Below are 26,463 nucleotides of genomic sequence, written 5' to 3'. Positions count from 1 at the left end.
TTCACTCAATCGATCCAATCGAACAACAGATTTATAAATGCGATCTTTTTCAAATTGACTGATTAGTTGTAGCATCGGACCGCATGTAAAAGAGACCATTGCTTGTGTGCCATCACTGAACTGCACCAAATATTCGATCTATAGTTAGAAGGAATATTATATGTTATTGCTTAGAATTCGATTAAATTCAAATTCATGTTTGAAATGTTTGTCAAAAACTCACCGCTCCATTAATGGTAATGGCATTAATGATTTGAATGGGCAATGGATCCCAGTCCACTTCGTCGAGTCCACTTTGGCGAGTTTCCAACTCAAATTCAAGGAGACGATGTTCACTTTTGACCATTTCTTTGCGCACCCATTTAGAATCTCGAATATCGTTTTCGACGAGATATTGAACCTGGATAAAACAAATGACACCCACAAAAACAATATAAATTAAGAAATGACATGAAAAAAATATATGATGAGATGAATGAACTTGATTCAAATGCACTTACCTCGTTGAAATGAATACGTTTGGCCAAAACTTTGTCTCTCGCCTCCTCTTTTTCTTCTTCTTCGTCTTCATCGGAATCATCATATTCACTGGATGAACTGGCCATTGCTGGCTATTGCTAGTGAAATGTGAGAGAAGAAAAACAGCACACACAAAATTACAATATATTCTTGCCAAAGGATAAATTTTGAAAACAAAAAAAATTATTTAAAAAATATGAAAAAAATCAATCTAAAAAACATTCAATTGCATATCGTAGTCAAAGTGGGCTTTGAAAAATCATGAGAAACTGCGTCGCACTATTGGCTAACGGTACCCGTAATCCAATGTGCGCAATGATGAAATTCATGATTTAACATGATTTTGTATTGTGTTCAATGTGTTTCTCTCTATCTCAATCTAATTCTAGCATGCAGTCAATTTTTTGTAAAAAAATTCGAAAATTCTGTTTAATATTATATTTTAAAATAACACTTACCGAACACTTTTTCTGGAAAAACCGATAAAAATCCAATTCGATAGGATATTTCACTTTCAATGCAAACTGAAAATTTATGCGCAGGAATTTTAGTTCTTACACTGGCAATGGTTCGTCACGATGTGAATTGTTGCCGGCTTGTTGGTTTGAAATGTCACAGTCAAATACACACCAACACATTTAAATCGGTTTGTCGTTGACAGTGGCCGATATTGAACAGCGAATGCGCTAGCTACTATGCAAAATATGACAATTGTTACCCCAACGTGATTTCTTGTTGCTGTTGATACAGTTTTCGTTTATCCGTTTGCGCCGCCATGTTGTCGTCGTTGTGACGTTGTTCCGATGCAATGCTACTGTGTGTACAACATTGATTCTTTGTGTGTTGTTCTCTCCACTGCTACTACCAAATCTCAATTTTTCGTCAGCAATCTGTTATATGCTGTTGTGACTTTTGTTTCTTTCGTATGTTTTCTCTTACATTCTAATGGTTCCCCAATCATCTATCATTCACTCACTCACTCATCCACACACACACACTCTCTCTCTCTCTTTTTATTTCACATAGATTCAATTTCCATCATCGTCATTTGACAATCTCATACGTAATACATATATTACAATTAATGACGATAATCGAAACTAATCGAAGAATAATCGCAAAACAATCAATAATAATTAATAAGTAATTTTTAAGTGATTTGCCCCTCGAACATACCATTCCAGCTCCTTCAGTGATTTGTTGCAGTATTCATTCAATACCTGTGATATTGCCTGGGTCCAAACTTCTTTTCGACTTTCATCGATTTTTTGGAAATTCAACTTTAACTTCGTGATTACTTTACCGAAAGCGCGAAGCACCTTCAAACATGACCTAGAGTCATTGATTTCGATTGTGATTTCAGTGACATCTACCTCCATCACCCGTTCGCTACATATATCACCATTATAGCTCACCAATTTGTCGGCATATTGCTGGCCGTATAATTCACAAGCCGCTTCGCATAATTTTGTCGTTGCATTGGCCACGTTCATTAAGTCAACGAAATCAAGGTGGTCCATTATTTTTACCAAGCAGTCCTTTGGTAAATCCACAATTTTTTTGATGACAGTGGATGTGGACGTTTTGTTCGGGACATCGTCGATCACTGTTTCGTCGATGATTGAATAATCAAAAATTTCGAGGCTGTCGTATGGCTCAATTTTGATTGACTGCGAGCATGGCTCCGATATGTCTGACTGCGAGCATGGCTCTGATTGGTTCGACGGCTCTGTTATCATCGACTGTGAGCATGGCTCTGTTTTGATCCATGACGAACTTGGCCCTGATTGGTTCGACGGCGAACATGGCTCTGAATTGATCGACTGTGAATATCGTGGCTTTTTGGACCGGAAATCGGTTTCTTCATCTGAATCACTCATTTTTCATCTGAAATTAGAAGAATATCATGTTTTAGTTTGTCATCTTCGGTTATTGTAGGCTTTTTTAGTTTATGTTCAAGTTTTTTCAAAGTTGAAGAAGGAAAATAAGTTCCAAGGCCCTATGACTCGCTGATACTTATACGAACTATTGAGTAAAATGTTCAAGAAAATGAACGAAATACTATCTCTATCCACCTTTCATGCATGAGGATGGTTGGCAAGTAAAGAGAGAAATTCTATTAAAAAACAGTAGCAAATTGAAAAAGAGGAAAAATTGCTTGAACGGGAAATCTCGGAATATTTAATATCACGGGTTGTCAACATATAAGTTTTCATACCAAAAATATTTAAAATAAACTGTGCCCGTGTGAAGCTCAATTGCACTCAAATAATCCAAAATAGGTTGTGTGATTTTATCCAGTTCAATCTGTTTCCAAATTCTAAATATTCTGTTTTAAATAGAGAAAGTTAGGAGAAAACAAAATAATAACACACATACGCTGTGTTCAGAGAATCAATCAATGTATACAGTTGTTCTCAATAGCCTCTCTCAATTCATTCACAATTTTTGTCTCGCTCCAACTTCAAGAAAAACTGTATTTCGCTCTTTAGCGTATCAAAAAAAATTACTGCAGAAGAAGTATTTTGTTTCACTGCAAACAAAGCAAAAAAATGCAAGTTAGCAAGTGTTCAGTAGAAACTATCAAATCAAGTCTGCTCATTTAATCAAATACAAAACGTGCAATGACAAAAAAACGACAGGCATTGTCAACCTCAAACAAACAAATTACACTCAATACCACAGCGAAAGTGTTGCGTCAGCATAAACAAAGTAAATTAAGAACATGCTGGTATTTCACAAGAATTTCTTATCGCACACAGCTTATGGGCGCCGTACGATTTTTACTTGAAAATATTCGACGAAAAAAGAAAAGTTCTAATGGGGTTCTTTCAATTGGTTTCAAAAATATGCTTGAAAAATCAATGTTTAACAACAAAAAAATATTAACATTCCGGCAAAATAAAGACTTTTTTTACTTTTTCAAAACACACAAACACTTGTCATTTGTCGACTTCTCTCTGTTTTCATTAACAATATCGTCTTTGTTTTTGTACTTACCGTATGTTGCGAAAAACGAGTTAATAATCACTGTTTGATTTTCAGTACTGACTATCTGATTAACTACGTAATTAAACAACAATTAATAACGAAATTTTGTAAATATTTGGTGCACAAATAGGACGGTGTTCGTCCGGTTGGTACTGAGAATAAATTTATTTTGACATTTGAAAGACGTAGCATTGCGTAAAGTGATCACATACACAGATCGACGCAAGCGAACCGTTACAACTATGAGGCGTGAGTGGATGTATGTACAATTGTACACAGAGCAAGACGCAGCGCTAACAACACAATCACACGAACTGGACACATATGTGTTCGTGGATACGCATCAAAACTGGAACGCACACACTCGCAATACTTACGGTAGACGATACGGCTCACAAGGAAGCGAATGTATTGCGATGAAAAAAGTTCGTGTATGTTTATAAACAGATTTGGAGTATGTATGAGTCATGGTTCTCACGAGTAAGTATTTACAATTAATAGCCGTTTTTCGAGTTTCAAAACAAAGAAGGCCGTTTTTTGAGTTTTAAGCGAATGGATGGAGTTTTCATTGTTTTCAACTGGATGATTTTTTCTCATGCTTTTTTCAAGGCTGAAAGACTTTATTCATAAATTAATCGTTTTTCATTTGAATGTTCAAGCTAACGTAACCGCTGAATGCTTTCAATTTAATTTACTTCAACTGGAATTCAGAAGGCACAAAAATAATATCAATTATTTGAACAAAACTTCCATTCCGTGCATAATTCTGAACAAAATTCAAACATTTCTCTCAAAATAGATTTGGATCAGTAAAATATTTAGGTAAAAATGCGTAACAAATATAGAAAAAAGTTAAAAAAGTGGAAAAAAATAGAGTAACAGCGATTTTTAGTCGATTGAATTAAAAAGGTTCTTTCGTCAAAATAACAGCCCATTGTCCGTCTTGTACCACATGCCACTTGGCGCCGCCCAATTTGCAGATTGAATCGTACATCTCTGGATCAAATTTCGTGAACCGGATTTTCTGCAAAGATTCACACTGCTTCAAAAACCGTAAGTTGGCTACCACGTCGATTTCACGTAACTTGATAAGTTTGTGTGCAATCTGATCGATATCATCATCCTTAATTTTTGCGGTCAAATGCAATTTTTCCAATTCTCGTTGTTTCATCACAAATTCAATCCAATTGCGATCAAGTGATGCGGTAATGATGCTCATTTCCTTGAGTGCTTCGAATTCAAATGGAATTTTTTCCGGTAAATCTCCCAAGTATCCCGTTCGAACAGTAAGTTTTTCAACTTTTTTGAAGACGAATGTTTCCTTGTACCACGGTCGATTTTTCATGCGGAATTCCCGAAAGCAAAGTTCCTTCAGTTCCTTTAAATTTTCGTTGATATACTCAAGCAGCCTTGGATCAATGCCGCCGCTCAATGACAATACTTTTATTGTTGGCGCTGAATCGATCATCGTTTCAATGTAATACGTTGTCAATCGTGCGTTTGCTGATGTGTCCATTGCCAAGAACCGCAAACTCCGAAATTTGCGTAGGATTTGAATGCCACCATCGTGGTGCATTAATTCCAATTCTTGTATTGCCGGAAACAATTTGTCCAATTCCATACATGTTCCCAAATGACTGCAACTGATTCGCAACTTTTTCACATTTTCCATTGGTTTTTCGATACTCGTAACCATTTCCTTGTCACAATTCACCAATTTCAATTCGAACAAATGTTTGGCACATTTTTCGTCGAACAAATTTTTCATGTCGCACCAGTCAGCCGTCGATACTTGATTACTGCTGATATACTCCAGTTGCAAGCGTTCAATGAATTCACCAAAGGTGCAGAGAAATTTGGAACAAATGGCAATTGAAGCGATTGAAATTTCTGAATCAGTCTGTTTTAGTGGAGTACATGCATCCATTCCAGACATTTTCACCAAATGATTCGAATAACGCTTTTTGTAAACCATTCCAGCCGCTTCTTTGGTGTTCGCATTCAAGTCGGCTATATTCAATAAATCGATGAGTTCCAAGTTATCGAACACATATTCCAGACAATCTACAATGAGATCAGTGAATTTTGTACGGCATTCGGCACTGTTGGAATTGGTTTTCTTTGGAGTTGGCAGCACGTCGGTGTCGGTTTCACGGTATCGCTTGCTTTGCGGAAATTGTGGAAGCGATGATGGGGACAGAGACGATGACAGTGGTTTAGAAATAATACAAGACTTTGAAACTATACATCGGTGCTTTTGGAGACTAATCGATGGAACCAGCACTTTGTCGGCCGGTTCGTGAATTTTAGCTGAAAAAAGTTTTGAAGAATCGAAAAAATGTTGATTTTTTAATGAATTTTTCATTGAGAGAAATTGAGAATAAAGAGAAAAAGAGAGATTGATCATGATGAAAAAATGATTAATTCTTTTTGATTAATTAGATTCTTGCGCCAACCTATTTCGTGTGGAAGGCATTGTATACAGAATTCATTAAAAGGAAACATTTCTTGAATCAATTTTATTAATAAAGATATTCTCTCTATTATCTGACAGAGTATCAATAAGTTTTTATAAAAACCGTGAAAACAATGGATTCGATTGAACAGTATTCATCAGTTTTTTCTACTCAGTTCATAATTGGGCCCGATCTACTGCACAAATTCGCTTAGATTTGGAAATATCACAAAATATTTATTTTGATTTTGGGCTAATACCATGTCTTCCATGCTAATCAAATTTCCATATTTCAATCAAATTGAAAAGTTTCAATCACATTTAAAGAGGTGAATACACAAAAACTATGAAGTTCAGTTGCAGTAAACTGATAAATCTCGATTTTTTGGTTTTAAATGTTTTGAGACCGGCCTTTTTACATTTTTACAACTTTTTTGAACATTTCATTAAACAAAATAGGAAAATTGGGGATTATTTATCATGGAATATCATTAAAATCTAACATTTTTTTTTATTTAAGGCTGTGTTCTTCTATTTAAAGCTTACAACAGACAATTGGTAATTTTTAAGTATTAAATATATGCTGAGTACTTACAATTCATCGCTATCTTTTTTCTCACTAGTTTTGTTGAGCAAAAGAAGCCGGTCCGAGAAATCCAGTGAGTCGGATCTTATTCCAAAGAAAGAAAATACCGGCAATTCGCAATCTTCACGGTGTTCAATAGTTTTACTATCGATGTGCTCTACTTCAAAGTTTGGCTGCGAATGAATCGACTTTTTCTTCTCGCCAAGATTTGCTCCATTTTCGATTCTTCAAAACACACACACACTCATACCATTGATAGCGATGTAAACAACATTTTCTTCGACTTCGTCACCATTTTTACCAAATCGGCATTTTTTCGCCGCAAAATTCAAAACTAATACCACGATAGAATCGGAATACAAAATAAAATTTTATCGGTTGTGTGTGAAAATTATTTGATGAGTTCAATGGTTCCGTTCAAATCCTTTTGATTTATTCCAATCACATGCAAATTTTATGTAAATTTAGCGAATTGATTGATAAATCTACAGTTTTCGATGAGTAATACGGTGAAAAACTACACCGGGAAAAAATTATGAAATAGAAAGAAAATGCATAAAAAATGTTTCACCAAAAATTCATGGAACCTTCTTGAAGCCATTCATCATCGCGGATTGTTTTGATATTTACAGTATTGAACGTTTCCAATTTCTTCCGCTCTAACACACACACCACAATAACCTGACACACTACATGAACCTGTCAAATTTTCCATACAGTCGCATGTGCAACAAGTTGCTTGGCGTTTTTGCTCTCATAAAAAATCGTTAAAAATACGTATTGTTCGCGAGAAATTGGGTTTATATCGGAAGTTTTTTGCAGAAAAGGTAAGGAAACAATGAAATTCAATCAAAATTTGGTTGTATTTTGCGTTGCATTTGTTTTAAAAATTCGTAAACAAATTGCGTCGTAATAGCACAGAATTGTTGTTGTAGCACTGTGAAATTAATCGTAGTGTGTGGTCTTTTCTAATAGGGGCACCATGAATGATGATGAAATTGTGGCAAAACGTCCGAAATTGGATGAACAGAATGATGATATTGGGAACAATGTTGCAGAAAATGTTGCGAACGAAGTGATTTTACTCGATGACGATGACGACGCCAACGCGAATGAACTACAGAATGGCATCGTGGATCAAGAACAGAACGGCAATGGAATCGATACATTCTCCACATTGAATGAGGATTGTTGTCGTTCAATATTCGATTGGTTATCATCGGGTGACGTAAAATCGGTGGGTCAAACCTGCAAGAAAATGAATAAACTGATAGACTTTCACATCAAACACAAGTATCCGGCAAAAAAGTTATTAATCCGTACACCACTCACATACTTTTTGCCGGCATCGGAAAGAACTCCAAATGGTTTCCATAAATGCTATCGAAATGTCATTCTCGAAGATTTTGATATTGGAATCTTCCGTTTTTTGGCCACCCACATCGAAACCATCGACAAGATTCAATTTGGTCAAAAGATCTTCCGAAAGCGTCTTGACAATGAAATGGTCGATTGTATCAAAGAACAATTGAAAGTGGCAACGTCGATTGAATTTCTTGGCTGCAAAATTGACGGAGATTTGTACAACATGGTGCTACAATTCTGTGAAGATATGAAACGTTTGTCCATTCGCATCTATTCCAACGAAGGCATATACATGGGAATCAACGATGATTGGTTGAAGCAAACGTACCCGAAACTGGAACATTTGGCATTGGTGAAAGATGCACGGCCCATCCCCCAACTGAAGAATTTCTTTCAGAAGAATCAAACCGTCAAAAGTTTCACCACATCGATGTCGATCATCAATTTGAATAAAAGCATTTTTCAACAGGGCGCCGTTAAATTGAACGACTTGGGCATTGAATTGAATCTCGACGACAAGGAAAATGTGCAAATGTTCAGCGATTTTCTAAACAAAATTGAAAAAAGTGGCCGTTTCAATCGATTGAAACTGCGTTTTATGGATCCAACCATTCTGACTGATCACGCCGATGATATTGCAGCCATGAACGGATTGCACAGCATTTATTTTGATTGCGAGGTCAAAATAAACAAGGAATTCATCGAGGCTTTGACAAAGTTAACATTTCAAATGCTATACATTCGCCGCCCAATTGCCGACTGTGACGACGAAGAACCTTTGATTAATGGTGCACTGAATGTCAAGGAACTTTACTTCCAAGAGATTGAAAGCAAAGGAGTCAACACCCATATTGTGCCATTCATTGAAAAAGCACCGAACCTCCGCAAAATTGTCATACGGAAAGTTAACGGAAGATTGGACATGGAACTGACCAGAGTCAACAAGGAACGAGATATGATGAAGCGATTAGAAATTTTTGTCGATGAAACAACATTTCTGCATATCAAATGGCACAATAAGGACACCAAATTTGATAGCATTGAAGTGAAACGATTCGATGCCGATTTGACCAACCATCCATTTGCATTGCATGATGAATAAGACGATACATGAAATCAAAGAAAGCTTAAAGCATGCAGCAAACGACCAAATTCACATTTACTACTTTCTTTCACTGAAGAATCTTTAGATTTAATGGAATTTGTTTGGGAACAAAACCAAATTTTTACTTTTGATTTTAAAAAAACAGATGAATCAAACATGAAACTGATATCAATTCCAAAAGAAATTATGATTTCGATGGAGATTCCAATAATGGAATTATTACTGTTCCAAAAGTAACAAATAAAAACCACATTTTTGATTATTTCAAGAGTATTTATATATCACACGGATTCTCGTGACTCTAGTGGGTATTTTCATTGCAGGATACACTTTAGCCGTGCTTACAATATTTTTGAAGGCCTATAACAGATAAGACACCACAGAGCTGCGGCCACTCTTCAGATACTGCTCTTTTACTCTTTGGCACATCGAGTGTGGGAAAGGTGGTTTGTATTCAGGCTTGAACAATTATATGAAATAACTGCGGGCACTGTGTGTTCTTTATCTACTTAAAAAACCAGCTCCTTTTATCTTTTCGGCGCTTCAAAATATTCACAGAAAGACAAAACTCTATCAAAACAAATTTCGTCAATTACATCATAATTTTACGGCGCACAATCCAAATTCGTACATATCAGCTGGTCATTTCAATTGAACGCAGTAAGTTGTTTATAATTCAGAAGAGTAAATTGATCAAATGACATACAAAACAGTTTTCTTTCAACAAGCTGCTGCTAGAAATGAAGATGTTTACTTGTATTTTGAATGTATGTAAACATGTCATGAATGTCGCACAGCAATTTCTCAATTTATTCAATAAGCATAAAATGAACGCACATTATGCAAAGTGATTCAGTTTTGATTGGAACATTCTCAGGTTCAGTGTCAACTGATCATTCCGATAGTGAAATACCGTTCAATCGGCTCGAAGAAAAGTTCTTAAAAGTTTAGATTTACAGTCAAAGAGGAGAAAATTTGAGGTTAAAACTCGAAAAATGTAAAAATCGGTGATCAAAGCAATAAAAACTGAATAAAAATTTGAGAAATTTCATCAAACCATTCAGTTAGCCTATTCAAGAAACAGTTTATTAAATCAAACTTTTTTCAACAAATTTAACAAAGTGTATTCCAGAGTGATTAAATAGCATTATAAATGAAACTATTTAGCTGATAAAGTTAAGATTAAAATAATACGGCATATTAGCTCTTTACAATTTGAGGGTAACTTTTTAAAGATCTGCTTCTTTTGAAGTTGGTATTGCAGTGATTTCAAAATATTCCGCAGAATATTACTTTTCCGTACATACCTAGCAAGAGATTTTTCGGGAAAAAAGCGATCGAAAGTAACTGAACAGAAGATTCAGTAATGACCAAATCCCGAATAAAAAAATGTGTGTTTGAAAATAGAGATAAATGGAATACTTTACTCATAATTTCAAATCATTCACTTTGCGTTTGATTTTTTATTTGCCGTGCAAATAACTTCGTCACGCTTCGTTCAAAACATAATCAAAACCAATGACTGACACCGATGTGATAGTGAAAGTGTCTAAATGTGCCATAGAATTCGATCGAAGATCGTCATAAATCCAATAATCATGCTATAATAGCTATTACGTAAAAAATTGTTTGTCGCCTTGACATCAAAATGTTTCTGAATAAAGCGCCTATTTAAACAATTGCAACCGGATAAGCAATAAACGTGCCCATTTGAATTTCTAAGGCGCGTGTAAATGATTTTGTATGGTGGGAATGTATGAGATAATTTTTGTTATTCTAATTTATTTCAATTGAATAACAGGCAATGCGAACAAAACACTCGATTAAACTCAATTTCAATTTAGATTTATTTTGGAATATGGACGTTCCAGAAGAAAAGTAATCAGAGATTCAAATACGCGCCTTTTGATATAAAGTGAGAGTTGTCAATGGAAATTTACCTCTCTCCTTCGTATTTTCTAGTCGAGTGCTATTTACTCACTATTTGTTCCTTGTTTTTATTGCAGAGTTCAATTTTTTTGCTTATCAAGAATGAAGTTTTTATTTGTGATTGCCATTTTCTTGGGTGGAAATTTAATCGCCTTGAATGAAGGTATACTTTTTGATCCATTTTTTTTTTAAAGAAAAAATTGAAGTCATTAATTGTCATTGTTTCATTATTAAGGTTTTCAACATTCCGCAAATAATCCAATATCGTAAGTAATTCTTCAACATTGAAAATGCACTTGTCTCACTCACGTCATTAATTTTATAGGTCAATTTCCAATCCATTCTTTTCAAATCTGCACTATTTCGCTTACATTGGTAAGTCGCGTGAATATTGTGTGCGATAGCAACTGAATTTATTCTCCTCGATTCAGGTAATTTGACGGCTATTAAAAGGCTTATTGATCGAGACGAAGATATAGACTTGGATCTTAAGGATGAAGACGGGGATACACCGGTATTCAAATAATCAAAATTAAAATTTAATAAAAATTTAAATGTTTAAAATGTTATTTATTTTTTATAGATAACAATTGCTGCTAAAATGGGTATATATTCATTTTGTAAAATTCGCTTCCGTGATCTGTTGTTCGGAACTTGGGTTTACTTAATAATTTACTCCATTCCTGCATCTATTTAAGGTAATGTTCGAACGGTAAAATTGCTAGCTACTAACGGGGCCGATTTGAGCATTCCGAATAATATGGGCTCGACGGCGCTTCATGCTTCCATTGAAGAAGGTAAGGCACGAATTCCAAAAGTAACTATTTCGACACCGACTCTGGTTTCATTTATTTGTGTTTTTGACGATTAACAATGGAGTATAAATTACAACTCGTTTCAGGATATTCAAATGTAGCCAAGTTTTTAATCGATTATGGTGCAAATTTATGTGGAAAAAATAACGCCGGTGAAACGCCCCTTTTTTTGGCAGCAAAACATTGTAATTGGAATTGAATGGACGTTTTTTCCTTGATCACATTTTTATCGCTTTGTTTCAATTCATTTAAAGTTAAAGCGGATGTTATTCATGCATTGGTTGAAAAAGGTGTGGATGTTAATGTAAAAACAAACACACGTGCAACACCGGTAAATTAATTGAATTACTCAAATTATTAATTAATAAATTATTTTTTTTTTATTAAATTGCATCAGCTCCACTGGATCAGCTATTGGGGTGCAGTGGATTTAATGCAGTTACTTTTATCACGTGGCGCTGAGATAGACGCAAAGGATTCATTGAACAAAACACCTTTGTATTACGCTTCTAGTCACGGTATGTTTTATTTTAAAGCACGCAGCCCGAGAAAAATTCAAGAACAAAAACGATTTTTCTTTAGGCAAAGCGAAAGCGGCGAAACTTTTGATTGATTATGGTGCTGACGTTAACGTAAGGAATAGCCAACAATTCACTCCGTAAGTTTATCATTTTAATATTTTTCATTGAATTTATTATTAACATTTTATAGAGATTTTCGTATTATTTTAATAAATACTTATAGTTTACACCGTGCTGCTCAACAACGTAAGTATACAGCTGACATTACATTTGAACATTGATAATGGAAGAATTTGATTTCAAGGTTCAACCGATATCTCAAATGTTTTAATTAAAAATGGTGCTGATGTGAATGCGAAAAATTTCCAAGGTGAAACACCATTGCACTGGGCCGCATTCTATGGATCACCGGAGGTTGCTAAGATGCTAATTAAAAATGGTGCAAATATGTATGCCACAAATAGAAAGGGTGAAACGCCTGCTAATCATGCAACAGGTAATTTTAAAGGCATCTGCCTCTGTGTACAGTGACATTGAATTTGATTTTTTTTTTTCATTGCAGGGAATGCAAGAATGGTCGCAATTTTTGCAGACGCCGAGAAAGAACGAGCCAAATGGATGTCTTGAATCCAGATATTTTTTATTATATCCATCTCTCATTTACTAATTTTAAGTTAGTCCATTACACGAAAAAATGATCTTTGAAACTAATATAATTAAATAGATTTAAATGGTGAAATAAAATTATTTTCGTGTTATTTATTTGCTAACTCTCTTGTAATTCAAACAAATTCTTAATTTTACATCAGACAAAAATGAATCTCTTTGAGAAATCTGGAGACGTCATTAAAAGTCATTAAACATTCATTGACGAACTTTCGAGAATTGTGCCCCTTTTTCGCAGACAATATATTAAGCTGAATATTCATTTGAAATGAAACGAAATAGCACGCTATTTTTGATAAAACAATAGAAGTGATTGTTATAATTATTGTACTGTGTATTGTATTGTGTTTTATAACCACAACAATCACTTCTATTGTTTTATCAAAAATAGCGTGCAATTTCGTTTCATTTCAAATAAATATTCAGCTCAATATATTGTCTGCCTTTTTGATAAATATGGATTTCTTTGAGAAATGTGAATGGTTCTTGGCTACAGTTCTTGGCCACATCACTGTATCATATCATTTTCTTCCAAAATCATCCAACCAAGAACCGAAGCTCAATTATGTACTCGAAAAATTAGCAAGTTTAAAACAGATGTATTAGATATCATTTCAAATTGATTAGAATTTTTTTATACATTTTTCTTATCTAATCTTTAAAAAAAAATTTTTTTTCAAGAAATATCATAATCTTCATTGCGATCGGTGTGTATTATGATGATAAACAAAAAATTAAATTAATGAATTTCGATGGTTCGATTGAAATAACTTATCTCAAAAATATCGGTCAGAAAATCATATAAATACGACAGCAAAAGACTGTACCAAACAGAAGCATACTTCAATTTAACGAGTTCATTTCGACTACTTGACGAAAAACGACACTTTTCAAAATGAAACAATTTTTATTAATCGGAGCTGTTTTATCAGTGGCAGTGGTAAAGACTTATATTTTTTCTAGTTCTAAATCGAGCCAAGAGCCTACAATTCAGGGTTTTAAAATAATGCGAAATAAGATAATAAAAATCGTATAATCTTCTACTTCTTTAGTTTGTCTATGGTATTCCATCTGGCCAAATCGCAGGGGATATCCATTTCCCAGTTACTGATGCACAATTCCAGTGCGGTTTGGTAAGCATTTTATTTATTTGTATCTCATTCAATTAGATTTTCCATCTTCGATGATTTTTGTATTGTAAAAATGTGTTCTCTCTTTTAAATGCAGAAAGCAGTTTCGGACTTGGTGTCCAACCATACCGAATTGAATTCGTGGGGTCAAACCATGAAAATGGCTGCTCAAGCAATGGCAGAATCTGCCCAAAAATGTGCATCGCTTTCAGGAGACGAACAAAAGTTAGTGTTTACTTGAAAAAATGTAAAAAATATCCACTAATTACATTGAAAATGTTACATTTTTCTTCACTACAGACAATGCTATGCAGCATTATCGGCTGGAACCAAACAAATGTTCAACCAAATGGTTACTAAATTGCCAGAAAACCTTAGAGCACAATTCACACAAGATTTCTACCAATGCTTCGAATAAAGAATCAGCTTATGCTTCCCATTAAGAATTGGCAGACCAAAAGCATTTTTTCTGATAAAAAATCAGAATGCCGAGAAATATAAAACTCTACAGGAACAATTTTCTAACAAAATGAAAAAAAACAGTTGGAATAAAATTGATGCAAAATAATTTGAAATACTCTTTTACTTAAATTATTTATTTTTCAGCAAGAATTTGAAGCAAGTCTGGCTTAACAAAGACAGACAAAAACAATTTGTAAAAAGTATAAATTTAAATAAAATGAAAAACGCGTACAAAAATTTAAAAGCAGTGCTTTAAAAGCACGATTAAGTCTATCGCCATCATCACTGCATACGCCATCTATTGAACTTATGAAATTGTATTTTATTTAGGCGAATTTTGAATTCACAAGAAATCTTGTAGTCTCTTGAGATAAGTGACATGCTCGTTCGGTGATTTTTCATATTTTAATACAGAAATTTGTTCAATGACTTTTCAATGTATAAAGTAGCATTCATTCAATTTCAATATCAGCGGAAATATGAAATTGGCACATCTTGTTGGGAACGTCGTAATCAGTTATCGCATTTGAAATGGAATACGAAATAACAAACGTAAAGCCCAAGGGTGATGACTCATGACTTGAGATTCTTTTGCTTTTTTCTGTTTATTATAGATAAAGCTATTTCGAGTTCAAGTTTTTTAGAGTGCAGTCCCACTCACAGTACTTTTAACGAGTGTGAACAAAAGATTGGCTTAAAAATGGCCTTTAAATTGAACATTGTGTTTTTCGTTCTGTTTGCTAGCCATGTAAGTAACGAAAAAGTGAAAAATCTTCGAGAAATGTGAGAATTAAATGAGTTTTTTTCAACAAGGTTTGCTTATCAGCTCGAATTCATCGTCAAAGCGATGCCAACGCCGATGCTATCTCTGCGACAAGAAATATAGATGAAAATACAAACAACGTGAATGGAACTTCAGTAGAAACACTCGTAATACGTCTCACAAAACTCCAAGATGACTTGAAAGATGCATTTAACGAAGTGGAAAGACTTGAAAAAATGTTAAAGACCTTCGAAGATGGCGTCAATAGCCTTGAAGGAGTGGTAATTATTGCATATATTTTAAGTACAAAAAAAAATTCACATAAGATGCCTTCCTTTTGTTAATAACAGTATAAATCGATTTATGCGAAGATGGCTGTGAACAATACTAATTTGACTGAACCATCAACAAACTTAACATCTGTTGATTTAAATGCACTTTGATTGGTTCCATGATGATTTGAATGTAAAATACATAGATTAAAATAAAGGGAATTATGTAAACCAGTTAGTTAAAAAAGAAAATGGTTAGTAGAAAATGTATAAATAGTTAGTGAAATATTACATCGCCGGTTAGCAGTTTAATAGAAATAAGTTCGTCAAAAATTAAAAATCAATTAGTAATCAATTTGGAGAGAGTTAGTTATAAATTTAGAAAGTGTTAGTTTTTTTTATGGAATGGTTTGTCGAATATGGTTAAAAGGATAGTTCATATGTAAAAAAGGTTTCTAATTTTTTACTTTTTACTTTTTACTTCAAAATGTGCATTTAAGAATTTCAAGATTTTTACAGAATGAAATTTATTTTATATTATTATTACTGTCTAATTAATGCCTTTCGTGTGGCTTTTGGCCGACCTCTTTTCTTTTTTTCACCCAGCGTAGCTGGGTTGGCGACTGCTGGTGCTTTTACCTTACCAAATCTTAGGCTCAATCCAATAACATGTTTACAATAAAAAAGTTTCATGAATGAGTGACAAGTACAATTCGAATTTTTCCAGTCATTTAAATTAAATTCAACAATCCAAATTTTAAAAACATTTTCAAAAAATTCGTCAAAATTATTGTTTCTATTAAATTTGAGGTCATCTACATCCGTTTCGAGTAAAAATCTATTATTTTCTATCACAAATTTCGACGATGGAATATACATTAGTTGTGTGTCGTCATTTCGTTTGCCGAGAATTACATTTATCTCTTTGCTTTTCGCCCATTCAATGCCATTCGTCCATATATTGGTTTCGATTGAAGGTGTCATTGCATACGATCGTTTAATGTTGTAGCTTACCGAAAAATCATTGAATAATTTGAAAAGTTGTTCATTAAATTTAATTATACTCAATCGGCGGCGGAATGTGTATTTTCGTTTAATGACGTCGTTATGCGATTCACATGCATTGTTGGTTGACGGAAAGGAACTGAGGTAGCCTTCATACCATGATGAATTTTTATCTAGCCAAACTTTTTTGAAGTAATCACAAAAAGATTTCTCAGTTTTTCTCCACTTTCTCATAAACAATTTAACTCCTCGCTCAAAAGTGTATGAATTATACGACAATTGCAGTTTAGATATATCCGATAACATATCTTCGTTATTCGTTTTTTGACACACATTTCTCTTCACATGAGCCCAGCAAATAACATTCGCTTGTGCACTGTCTGCAAAAATCTTATAAAATGCATTGATAATGGCTGGAGCGGCGTCTGAAATCATTTTGTCTGGCATAAAAGACTCATTCGTCACTGTATTCACTCCCTTTTTTATTGCTGAAAACATATATTATAATTAAAATTTAGCAAGGATTGGATAGTCAAATTTGTATTCACCTTCAAATAGGAATTCATAATCAGTAGTTTTTTCAGATACGCAAAGTGAAGCAGCAATCAAATGAAAGCTACGGTTTGAATCGATAGAACCAACAACCAATAGAGGATAGCCAAAAAAGACTACTCTGTATGTACCATCAGCGCATATATTGGAATATTTAGCCGCGTTTCTTAATAACTGTTTAGTTGAAATAACGTATTGAAAATAATTGTCTTCATCGTCGTGAGTTGATGCTTTCATATCAATTACGAATGGTATTTCGTCGTCCATATCATCCACATAAGGATGTTTATCAGCCCATTCTAAACAAAATGTTTGATTATAACTTGTGCAAGAATTAACATTGGCTACGAATTTACGTTGTGTGTTTCCTATGTAATAGAAAATATTAGCCTCAAGTGGATTTGGTATCAATTGAAATTCAAATCTTTACCCAACCGTTGCGAATTTATTCCCATTCTATCTGGGAAATTGTTTGCACTGCTATCATTTGAAGGTGAACCACCACATAAATGCGACAATTTCATGACATTCAAGATAGTGATGAAAATTAAAATGTTGAATGCAGCTACAGACATAATATTTTCACTTTTATTCGAAACTCGTATTCAACGTACTTTCGCCAATTGATTTTACTGCCCAAGCTACTTCACCAAATAACTTTTCACAATATATGATTAGATTGACTTTTAACTGATTAACTGACACATTGAGTTTGCTGCTTTAATAAATAATTTCATTTTATTATCTTCGATTGAATCAAAATGCTTTGAATTTGTTAAAGAATAATGTGAAAAAGGTCACAAAGCCACACAAGCGCGATTAAAACGAGCAGCGCACGCAAACTGTCGGTGCAACACAGTGATCGTTTATTTGGCACGTCATTACGATGTAATGTAGTTCCTATACAAAATCCATATTTTTGGTGATTTTTTTTCTCAGATTTTTGTTTGAAAAGTGTATCAAATATTTGTTGAATCGCAAAACTAACGTTACATTCGGTTTTCTCGTATCAAACCCCATCCCCCAACTACGTATTTTTTTTACAGCGGAAAATAATTTTTTTCCAGATTTTACGATTTTTCCAAAAAAAAATAAAAAAAATGAATCAAAAAGTGTCTCAAATATATTTTTTACTGTCATATTATCGGGATCTGTATGGGGCATCTCGATACCGAAAACCTTATTTTACCAATCTACTTAGCACATCAATTGGAGTAATGTGCTTTAAAGCATCGTTCACATCAGCTGGTTTGTGTAGCTTTTCGAATAGAATCTTCTAGAACTTTCGATCTGTCAAACTACATATTTTGGCGCTCAATCTAATATTGACATTTGCCATCATATGTTGCAAGTTTTCTTACACAGCACTTGCTATTCATAAGCATAACGCAATTTCTCTCACCGAATAGCTTATAAAAGTGAAATAAATCTAGTAATTATTAATAATTGTGCATAACCAGTATTTTCTTTTTCAATAATCGAATTGATCATTTTAATTTGTATAATTTTATTCTTCAACGAAATTATCATGTCGTATGCTTCAAACACAAAAAAATTTATTCATACAATTTCGAAAGTGGGTGAGTTTGACGAACAATCCACGCCCGAAGTTTTGGTCCAAGGCATTCCATGGCATGTTACATTCAAAAAGGAACTGCATGAGGGAGAGGAATGGTTCGCTGTTTATTTGTGTTGCGGAAATGAAGATGCATCACACGATTGGTCACACACTGCTTTGGCCACAGTTAAACTATTGCCATTCGAGAAAAATGTGGAACCAAACAAAGGCTACATTTCACCGTATATTTTCGGTAACTCACATTGCATTTTTGGCGTCAATTTCATCGAATGGGAACGGTTGACGAATGTTGAAAATGGATTTGTTCGAAATGACACCATCCAGATGAAGATTAAAATCGAAGTTGCTGATCCAAATGATAAAGATAAGAGCATTTTGAAGTTTGATGTTCTCGACAAATGTTGTGGAGTTGGTAATTATACATCTTTCCGATTGACTGTTTCCAATATCGATGCATTGATGGCTGTTGGAACGCCCGAATTCATGTTGCGTGGCCTATGTTGGAAAATGTCGATTTACAATGATGCATCGAAATGGTTGCGTGTTCTGCTTGAAATCTTTCGATATGAAGATATTGATAAAGTTACGTGTAATGTCATAGCTTTCGTCAAGCTTATTTCGACAAAAAATAATGTTAAATCAATTGAACATGTGCTCAAGAAGAAAATGACCGCGGACGATGTGTTGGAAGAGTGTAAATTTGTATCGTGGGACAACTTATTTGATGATGAAACTGGTTTTGTTCGCAATAATGTGATCGTATTAGAAGTCAAAATTGTAGCAGAACAACCTGATTATGCCGGTCAAAATGAAGATGTCAACCTGCTGAAATTGGAATGTTCAATCTGTATGGAAGCCATTCGCGATCAAGAACTTTCATCCCTTCAATGTTCTCATATGTTTTGTACAAAGTGCATCGAAGATGTCATTAAAGCTCGCAAAAAGTGTCCAGTCTGCAATGCAGCAGCCAAATTGACCGATTTACGGCGCTGTCGTTTGCCATTGTAAGTGGAAACTGATCAATTTGATTTGTTATTTCATGAGTAGGACTAATATTTTTGTTTACTTTGAATTTACAGTGCAAGTTAAGCAGGATAAGATCCGAGTCAACCAGAAGTCACATCGGACGCGAACAGTTACAACCGATTCGCCAATTATGCGACAATTTTCATAGTATTACAATTTCATATCCATATGTATTTAATTGAATATCAACATATATTTTACTGAAAATTCATTGAAAAATTCAAATTTATTTTAATTTAGTGCTTAGAGTTTCCATAGATAACATCAGTAGAAAAAAAAGAGTTACAAATAAAAGAAAAACCACACTATTCTTAGTTTTCCCAAAGTTCGGACGTTCTATAGAATGTCATATAGGAACATTCTTAATTTTCTGTTTGAATATTTAGGATTTAAATCAACATGTGGTGTGCTCGTGCAAATTATTCAGTTTTTCATCTAACAACATAAAAGAATAGAAAATATTTCATTGCTTAGTATCGTGTGAAATGTATTCATAATTCGCAAATGTTTCGTATTCGAGCAAATAAAGAGAGTGATACATAAGGATACGCACACGTTTAATGTCACTCGAAGGTGCGTTCACATTTAAACACTGTTGTGGTTTTCGAAAATATTGGACTATCCCAGAAAAATTAAAAGTTACAAATGTTTAGGGACCCATCCAGTTTTCGTTACAGAGATCCAAGACAATAACTTCTACGTTGTTAGAATGGTTTTTTTAATCCCGGGAAGTGCTCGCGCAAATTAGTTTTTTGTTTTGGTCCTCTAGGTAAAAGTTCATAAAATCGGTTGTAACTTGTGGAAGGAATGGTGGACGAAAGTTGCTTCTATGGTGGCATATGTACAGTCTGACTCACTGTATCGATTAGGCTTATCAGAATTGTCATACAAGATTTCATTCCAAAAAATTTCATACCCATTATGAACTTCCAGAAGAAAAATCGAAAATGTGGTTATATAAAATGACACTTTGCAACAAACGCAATGGCTTCAAATGGCCGCAAATCCTATTTTATTATCAGAGACTAGCTACAGGTGAAGTTTGAAGTCATTCGAATTAAGATAAGTGGAAACTCCCATACAAAATTCAAGTAAAGTGAAACATAATCCAAAATGAAGTACGATTGTTAATAAAATTGCTAACTTGTGTACAAAAACATAAACTCTTTCTCAAGGTGGGCATAACTTGACACATAAGTTGAATTGGCATGCTGTATCTTTAAAGCATCGTTCACATCAGTTGAACTGTGTAGCTTTTCGAATAGAATCTTCTAGAACTTTCGATCTGTCAAACTACATATTTTGGCGCTCATTCTCATATTGACATTTTCTAGTATACTATAATATTTTGAAATCGAATTGACCAATTCAATTTATAACGAAAGTACGATCATGTCATATGCCTCAAGCACGAAAAAAATTATTCATACAATTTCGAAACTGGATGAGTTTGACGAACAATTTACACCCGAAATTATAGTCCAAGGCATTCCATGGGATGTTGAATTCAAAAAGGAACGCCATGAGGGAGAGGAACGGCTTAATGTTTATTTGTGGTGCAGAAATAAAGATGCATCACGCGACTGGTCGCACGCTGCTTTTGTCACGGTTAAACTATTGCCGTCCAAGAAAAATTTAAAACCATTTGAAAAGTATACAATGCCATATATTTTCGGTAGCTCACATCGATGTTGTGGTACAGTTGATTTCATCAAATGGGAACGATTAATCAACATTGAAAATGGATTTGTGCGTGATGACACCATCCGGGTGGAGATTAAAATTGAGGTCACCGATCCAAATTATGAAGATAAGAGCCTTTTGAAATTTGACGTTTTGGACAAATGTTGTGAATGCGTTAATCGCGCATTGTTCCGATTGACTGTTTCCAATATCGATGCACTGATGGCTGTTGGAACGCCAGCATTTATTTTGTTTGGCTTACGTTGGAAAATTTCAATTTTCAATGATGCATCAGAATGGCTGGGCGTTCGATTGGAGACAATTGAATATAAAAACAATGCTACAAGCGAAACGACAGCCACTTTTAAGCTCATTTCTGCGAACAATGATGTCAAGTCTATTAAGCATGAGCTCAAGAAGGAAATGAATGGGCAAGATTTGTTGGAAAAATGGAACTTTGTATCGTGGGGCAAATTATTTGACGATCAAAATGGCTTTATTCGTAATAATACTATTGTGTTTGATGTCAGCATCATAACAGATTCGCTCAATTTGGCCGAGAAATGCCAAGCGGCCCGTGACCAAAATGAAGATGCAAAGTTGCTGAAATTGGAATGCTCAATCTGCATGGAAGCCATTCGCGATCAAGAACTTTCATCACTGCCATGCACTCATATGTTTTGTACAAAGTGCATCGAAGATGCCATCAAAGCTTGCAAAAAGTGCCCCATCTGCAATGCAGCAGCCAAATTGACCGATTTACGGCTCTGTCGTTTGCCATTGTAAGTGGAAACTCATTAAATTGCTCGATTGTTGTATGAATAGCATAAAGGTTTTGTCTTTGTTTACTTTGAATTTACAGCGCAAATTAGGCCTGCTTGAAACCCAATCACCCAGATGACACATCTGAAGGAAGCTAATATCAAATAGTTTCAACAACAGATCTGCCAATAAAGTGATTACTTCCACCAAGTGACAATTTCACATCCATATGTCTTTAATTGAATATCAGAATTTCTTTTACTTAAAATACATTAAAAATAAAGGGGCTTACGTACGCAAGCTGACTTTTCCGCATGGAACCGAATCCGGCGTTAGTTTTGAGATACAATCAAGTTTTACCTGAGTTTTTTTGAAAAAATAAAAAAAAAATGAATTTTTGTATGAGAGCCATGATTTTAGGCTGACGTAATGACGTGAAACTTTGTACAGGCTATTTTTTACACAATAAAATAACATTCTGAAAGTTTGAAACTAGGGGGTAGACATGATTCATTTGATTCACTGTGATTCAAAAGATTCACATTGTTTAGATGACATTTGAAATGTCACTTATGTGTCATGAAAGAAGTATTTATTGATAAATTAAAATTATTTGTCTTCGAAAAAATGATTTTTTAAATGTATTAACTCATTTTTTTATCTTTTTCGTGTTTTTATAGTAAATTTCAAATAAAATCAACGATAATATTTAGAATTTGTTGAACGATCATGTTAATAAAACCAAAAGTGATGCTTATTTGACATTTGAATGATTCACTGTGATTCACATGATTCAAAGTTTTATAATTCGTGTCTACCCCCTAGGTTTGAAATATTGTCTTCAAAATTAGGAGTTTTGTGCCTCTTGCGAAAAGCGAAAATGTTGTATGGGAGGTATCCCTACTTTTGATTGAAATTATTTCAAATTTGGTGATATTATGTATTTTGGCACGAAAATAGGATTCACCAGCTTCCACGGTGATTAAGTCATGTAGTTAGGGGGTTTTGTTCACTCGAAATTGATCGAATTTCTTTCCAAAATGTATGCTTGCAGTAACTTAATCAGTTAATTACAATGAAATCTTGTGGATCTTATTTTCGTGTCAAAATACATAATTTCACCAAATTGGGAGAAATTTCAATCACAAATAGAGGTACTTCCCATACAAAACTTTCGATTTTTGACACAAAAACGGAAATTTTGTATGGAAGGTACCTTTAATTTGTATTAGAATTGCCTCAAACTTTCGGGATGTTATTCTTTTGAAGAAAAAAATAGCCTGCTTACATATTTTGAATTATTTATACTATTAGAAATAAGAGAAAAACTACATTTTCTTGGAGTTGGCTTTATTCTCAGATTTTCTAAAGTTCAGACGTTCTATAGAACGTCGTATAGTATACGACGAATACATACATTCTTTAATTTCTCTTTAGGATGGAAATAAACCTTTGGTGTGTTTGGATAATGTATATTATACAATTTTATTCAGTTTTTCATCCAACGTTATAAAAAGTTAGGAAAATATTTCATAGCTTTGAATCGTCTAAATCCCTTGATAGGGATACACATTAGATCACTGTTGTGAATGAACAGAATGTTCTATCACTTTCGAATTCGATCTGTCAAATTTCACGTATTCGCGTTTGGCGCTCATTCTCTTAATGAAATTTTTAGTCGTACACGAGCCAGCATCCACAGTACATGTTGTTCATAAGCATTGCGCAATTTAATTCATTTCTATACCTTTCGTAATTTTCATATCAAACAAAAATTCAATTTATTAAGTCGATTTGGATTTCTACAACGAAAGAATGGCGATGTCAGTGGCTTCGAACACGGCCAAATTCAATTATAAAATTTCGAAACTGAGTGAGTTAGATGCACAATTCACACCCGAAGTTATGGTCCAAGGCATTCCATGGCGTGTTAAATTCAAAAAGGTAAGTGACGAAGGAGAGGAATGGTTCGGCATTCGATTATGGTGTACGAATAAAAATAAAACACGCGATTGGTCACACGCTGCTTTTGCCACAGTTAAACTATTGCCATTCAAGAAAAATGTGGAACCAAACAAAGGCTACATTCCACCGTATATTTTCGGTAACTCAAATCGCATTTTGGGCATCAATTTCATCGAATGGGAACGGTTGACGAATGTTGAAAATGGATTTGTTCGAAATGACACCATCCAGATGAAGATTAAAATCGAAGTTGCTGATGCAAATGATAAAGATAAAAGCACTTTGAAGCTCGATGTTCTCGACAATTGTTGTGGACTTGGTAGTTATACATCTTTCCGATTGACTATTTCCAATATCGATGCATTGGCGGCTGTTGGAACGCCCGAATTCATGTTGCGTGGTCTACGTTGGAAAATGTCGATTTACAATGATGCATCGAAATGGTTGGGCGTTCGATTGGAGATCCTTGAAGATGATGATACTGACGAAGTTACATACAACACCACAGCTGTCGTCAAGCTTATTTCGACAAAAGATGACACTAAGACAATTAAGCGTGTACTCGAGGAAGATGTGAACAAACATGATATTTTGGATGAATGCGAATTTGTATCATGGGAAGATTTATTTGATGATCAAAACGGGTTTGTTCGCAATATCATAGCAAAACAACCTGATTATGCCGGTCAATGTGGCAATAAACGCCAATTGGCCAATGGTCAAAATGAAGATGCAAAGCTGTTGAAATTGGAATGCTCAATCTGTATGGAAGTCATTCGCGATCAAGAAGTGTCATCACTCCGTTGCACCCATCTGTTTTGTACAAGATGCATCGAAGATGTCATCAAAGCTCGCAAAAAGTGTCCAATCTGCAATGCTGCAGCCAAATTGACTGATTTACGGCGCACTCGTTTGCCACTGTAAGTTGAAACTTATCAATTCGATTTATTATTGTATACGTGAGACTACTGTCTTTGCTTTCTTTTCATCTACAGCGCAAACTAGGCTGGCTCCGATCCCAATCACCTAGACAACACAATCGAAAATCACAATATGGACAGCCTTTCAAATCGCATGAAATAAATATCAATATTTTTCTTTAAAAAATTCTTATAAAAATAAACTTTCAATTCACCTTCCTTCTTACAACTTATGTGTTAAAGGGTTACTTTTATCATTAATTAATGTAAAGATTAGAGTTAAAGAATAAAATCGAGTCGTTATCAGTATCTCTAAAGCTCCATCGTTTAATATTGAAAATTATTTTGTTTTCCGTTTGAAAAGGTTTGAAATAAAATCGAATCAACTCTGCTCATGCGAGGACGAGTAATTGTTTACGTTGAAAATATTCGGAATGAAAACTGTTGGTGATATAGATTTAATAATGGTGACATAGTGCTACAATTTACGTTTCTTTTAGATATGTGCAAATAATCTGAATAAAATACACAGACTCATAAGTTGAATTGACATGTAATATAATTTGAAGTTCGTTCACACTAGACCACGGTTGTGCTTTTCGAACTGATTATTCTAGAATTTTCGATCTGTCAAAATGCTTTGGCACACTCGTGGTGACGTTTGCAATAGTACAGTCTAGTATCCTGCACAGACGTCGTAACGTAGAACAGGTTATACTTATAAGCTTTGAGGCATTCTATTCAGTTTTTTGAAGTTAATTAATTTATTATATTGTGTAGTTTTCACTTTTGCAGATATTCAAGATCAAATTGATCCAGTCATTTTATGTAACTTAATTTTTCGACGACAGCATAACCATGTCTTCAACCACGATCAAATTCATCCATAAAATTTCAAAAATCAGCGAATTTGACGAGCAATTCACAACTGATGTTATGATCCAAGGCGTGCCATGGTGTGTTAAATTCAAAAAGGTCCGTGGTTTACAAGAGGAAGAATATCTTATTGTTAATTTGTGGTGCAAAAATGAAGATGAGTCACGAAATTGGTCACACACTGCGTGTGCCACAGTTAAATTTTTAACGTTCAAGAAAAATGTGAAACCAGTTGGATATTATTCGCCACCATATATATACAATCACACACGTAAAGTTGGTAATGCTACTTACATCACCAATTGGACGCTATTATCCAACATTAAAAATGGATTTGTACGTGATGACACCATCCAGATGGAGATTAAAATTGAAGTCGCCAATCCAAATTATGAAAACAGGAGTATTTTGGAGTTTGACGTTTTGGATAAATGTTGTGGGCACAGTGGTCAAGCGTCGTTCCGATTGACTGTTTCCAATATCGATGCATTGATGGCTGTTGAAACGTCAGAATTC

At 34.3% G+C, this 26,463-nt stretch overlaps 7 protein-coding genes across 10 annotated transcripts; 6 read left to right on the top strand and 1 right to left on the bottom strand.

Moving 5' to 3' along the window:
- The first annotated feature begins 7,271 nt into the window (after positions 1–7,271).
- LOC116348654 lies at positions 7,272–9,159 on the top strand. The gene is made up of 2 exons (XM_031779715.1): positions 7,272–7,378; positions 7,527–9,159. Exon 2 carries the CDS (start codon positions 7,534–7,536, stop codon positions 9,016–9,018), a length of 1,485 nt encoding a protein of 494 aa, XP_031635575.1. The 5' UTR covers positions 7,272–7,378; positions 7,527–7,533; the 3' UTR covers positions 9,019–9,159.
- Positions 9,160–9,889: 730 nt separating this feature from the next.
- Positions 9,890–13,048, top strand: LOC116348662 (putative ankyrin repeat protein RF_0381). Of its 4 annotated transcripts, none has more exons than XM_031779728.1 (14): positions 9,890–10,018; positions 11,028–11,113; positions 11,186–11,216; positions 11,276–11,325; positions 11,382–11,464; positions 11,534–11,555; positions 11,649–11,747; positions 11,852–11,950; positions 12,020–12,096; positions 12,163–12,283; positions 12,348–12,423; positions 12,510–12,532; positions 12,591–12,782; positions 12,849–13,048. In XM_031779728.1, exons 2-14 carry the CDS (start codon positions 11,053–11,055, stop codon positions 12,911–12,913), a joined length of 999 nt encoding a protein of 332 aa, XP_031635588.1. In that variant the 5' UTR covers positions 9,890–10,018; positions 11,028–11,052; the 3' UTR covers positions 12,914–13,048. The 4 variants fall into 4 exon arrangements, with proteins under 4 accessions (XP_031635588.1, XP_031635587.1, XP_031635589.1 ...); XM_031779727.1 differs by having other exon boundaries at positions 9,890–10,242; XM_031779729.1 differs by having other exon boundaries at positions 9,894–10,001.
- Positions 13,049–13,759: 711 nt separating this feature from the next.
- On the top strand, positions 13,760–14,650 carry LOC116348665. Its single transcript, XM_031779735.1, has 4 exons — positions 13,760–13,892; positions 14,005–14,085; positions 14,180–14,307; positions 14,383–14,650. Exons 1-4 carry the CDS (start codon positions 13,848–13,850, stop codon positions 14,498–14,500), a joined length of 372 nt encoding a protein of 123 aa, XP_031635595.1. The 5' UTR covers positions 13,760–13,847; the 3' UTR covers positions 14,501–14,650.
- A 1,424-nt stretch (positions 14,651–16,074) lies between these two features.
- On the bottom strand, positions 16,075–17,773 carry LOC116348655. The gene is made up of 3 exons (XM_031779716.1): positions 17,567–17,773; positions 17,133–17,504; positions 16,075–17,072 (listed from the first exon to the last, which is right to left on the bottom strand). The coding sequence occupies exons 1-3, from the start codon at positions 17,709–17,711 to the stop codon at positions 16,123–16,125; spliced, it is 1,467 nt and encodes a 488-aa protein (XP_031635576.1). The 5' UTR covers positions 17,712–17,773; the 3' UTR covers positions 16,075–16,122.
- Positions 17,774–18,622: 849 nt separating this feature from the next.
- LOC116348660 lies at positions 18,623–19,945 on the top strand. The gene is made up of 2 exons (XM_031779726.1): positions 18,623–19,719; positions 19,795–19,945. The coding sequence occupies exons 1-2, from the start codon at positions 18,665–18,667 to the stop codon at positions 19,802–19,804; spliced, it is 1,065 nt and encodes a 354-aa protein (XP_031635586.1). The 5' UTR covers positions 18,623–18,664; the 3' UTR covers positions 19,805–19,945.
- Positions 19,946–20,986: 1,041 nt separating this feature from the next.
- On the top strand, positions 20,987–22,681 carry LOC116348658. Its single transcript, XM_031779724.1, has 2 exons — positions 20,987–22,206; positions 22,287–22,681. Exons 1-2 carry the CDS (start codon positions 21,134–21,136, stop codon positions 22,294–22,296), a joined length of 1,083 nt encoding a protein of 360 aa, XP_031635584.1. The 5' UTR covers positions 20,987–21,133; the 3' UTR covers positions 22,297–22,681.
- Positions 22,682–23,747: 1,066 nt separating this feature from the next.
- LOC116348659 lies at positions 23,748–25,283 on the top strand. Its single transcript, XM_031779725.1, has 2 exons — positions 23,748–25,071; positions 25,147–25,283. Exons 1-2 carry the CDS (start codon positions 24,002–24,004, stop codon positions 25,154–25,156), a joined length of 1,080 nt encoding a protein of 359 aa, XP_031635585.1. The 5' UTR covers positions 23,748–24,001; the 3' UTR covers positions 25,157–25,283.
- Positions 25,284–26,463: the final 1,180 nt, after the last annotated feature.

Source organism: Contarinia nasturtii, unplaced genomic scaffold (genome assembly GCF_009176525.2).
Source record: "Contarinia nasturtii isolate CC-2019 unplaced genomic scaffold, AAFC_CNas_1.1 Cnas_scaffold_2611, whole genome shotgun sequence".
In the NCBI taxonomy this organism is placed as follows: domain Eukaryota; kingdom Metazoa; phylum Arthropoda; class Insecta; order Diptera; family Cecidomyiidae; genus Contarinia; species Contarinia nasturtii.
This window is presented reverse-complemented; position numbering and strand designations above follow the sequence as displayed.

Excerpts from the sequence above, each read along its gene's own strand:
- LOC116348658 (XM_031779724.1), top strand. The coding sequence starts at position 21,134 with ATGTCATATGCCTCAAGCACGAAAAAAATTATTCATACAATTTCGAAA.
- LOC116348659 (XM_031779725.1), top strand. The coding sequence starts at position 24,002 with ATGGCGATGTCAGTGGCTTCGAACACGGCCAAATTCAATTATAAAATT.
- LOC116348655 (XM_031779716.1), bottom strand. The coding sequence starts at position 17,711 with ATGTCTGTAGCTGCATTCAACATTTTAATTTTCATCACTATCTTGAAT. Across the intron at positions 17,505-17,566 it reads AATAAATTCGCAACGGTTGG|GAAACACACAACGTAAATTC; the intron begins GTAAAGATTTGA and ends TCTATTACATAG. Across the intron at positions 17,073-17,132 it reads TTATGAATTCCTATTTGAAG|CAATAAAAAAGGGAGTGAAT; the intron begins GTGAATACAAAT and ends ATATGTTTTCAG.
- LOC116348662 (XM_031779728.1), top strand. The coding sequence starts at position 11,053 with ATGAAGTTTTTATTTGTGATTGCCATTTTCTTGGGTGGAAATTTAATC. Across the intron at positions 11,556-11,648 it reads AACAATTGCTGCTAAAATGG|GTAATGTTCGAACGGTAAAA; the intron begins GTATATATTCAT and ends CATCTATTTAAG. Across the intron at positions 11,951-12,019 it reads TTTTTTGGCAGCAAAACATT|TTAAAGCGGATGTTATTCAT; the intron begins GTAATTGGAATT and ends ATTCATTTAAAG.
- LOC116348665 (XM_031779735.1), top strand. The coding sequence starts at position 13,848 with ATGAAACAATTTTTATTAATCGGAGCTGTTTTATCAGTGGCAGTG. Across the intron at positions 13,893-14,004 it reads CTGTTTTATCAGTGGCAGTG|TTTGTCTATGGTATTCCATC; the intron begins GTAAAGACTTAT and ends CTACTTCTTTAG. Across the intron at positions 14,308-14,382 it reads CTTTCAGGAGACGAACAAAA|ACAATGCTATGCAGCATTAT; the intron begins GTTAGTGTTTAC and ends TCTTCACTACAG.
- LOC116348660 (XM_031779726.1), top strand. The coding sequence starts at position 18,665 with ATGTCGTATGCTTCAAACACAAAAAAATTTATTCATACAATTTCGAAA.
- LOC116348654 (XM_031779715.1), top strand. The coding sequence starts at position 7,534 with ATGAATGATGATGAAATTGTGGCAAAACGTCCGAAATTGGATGAACAG.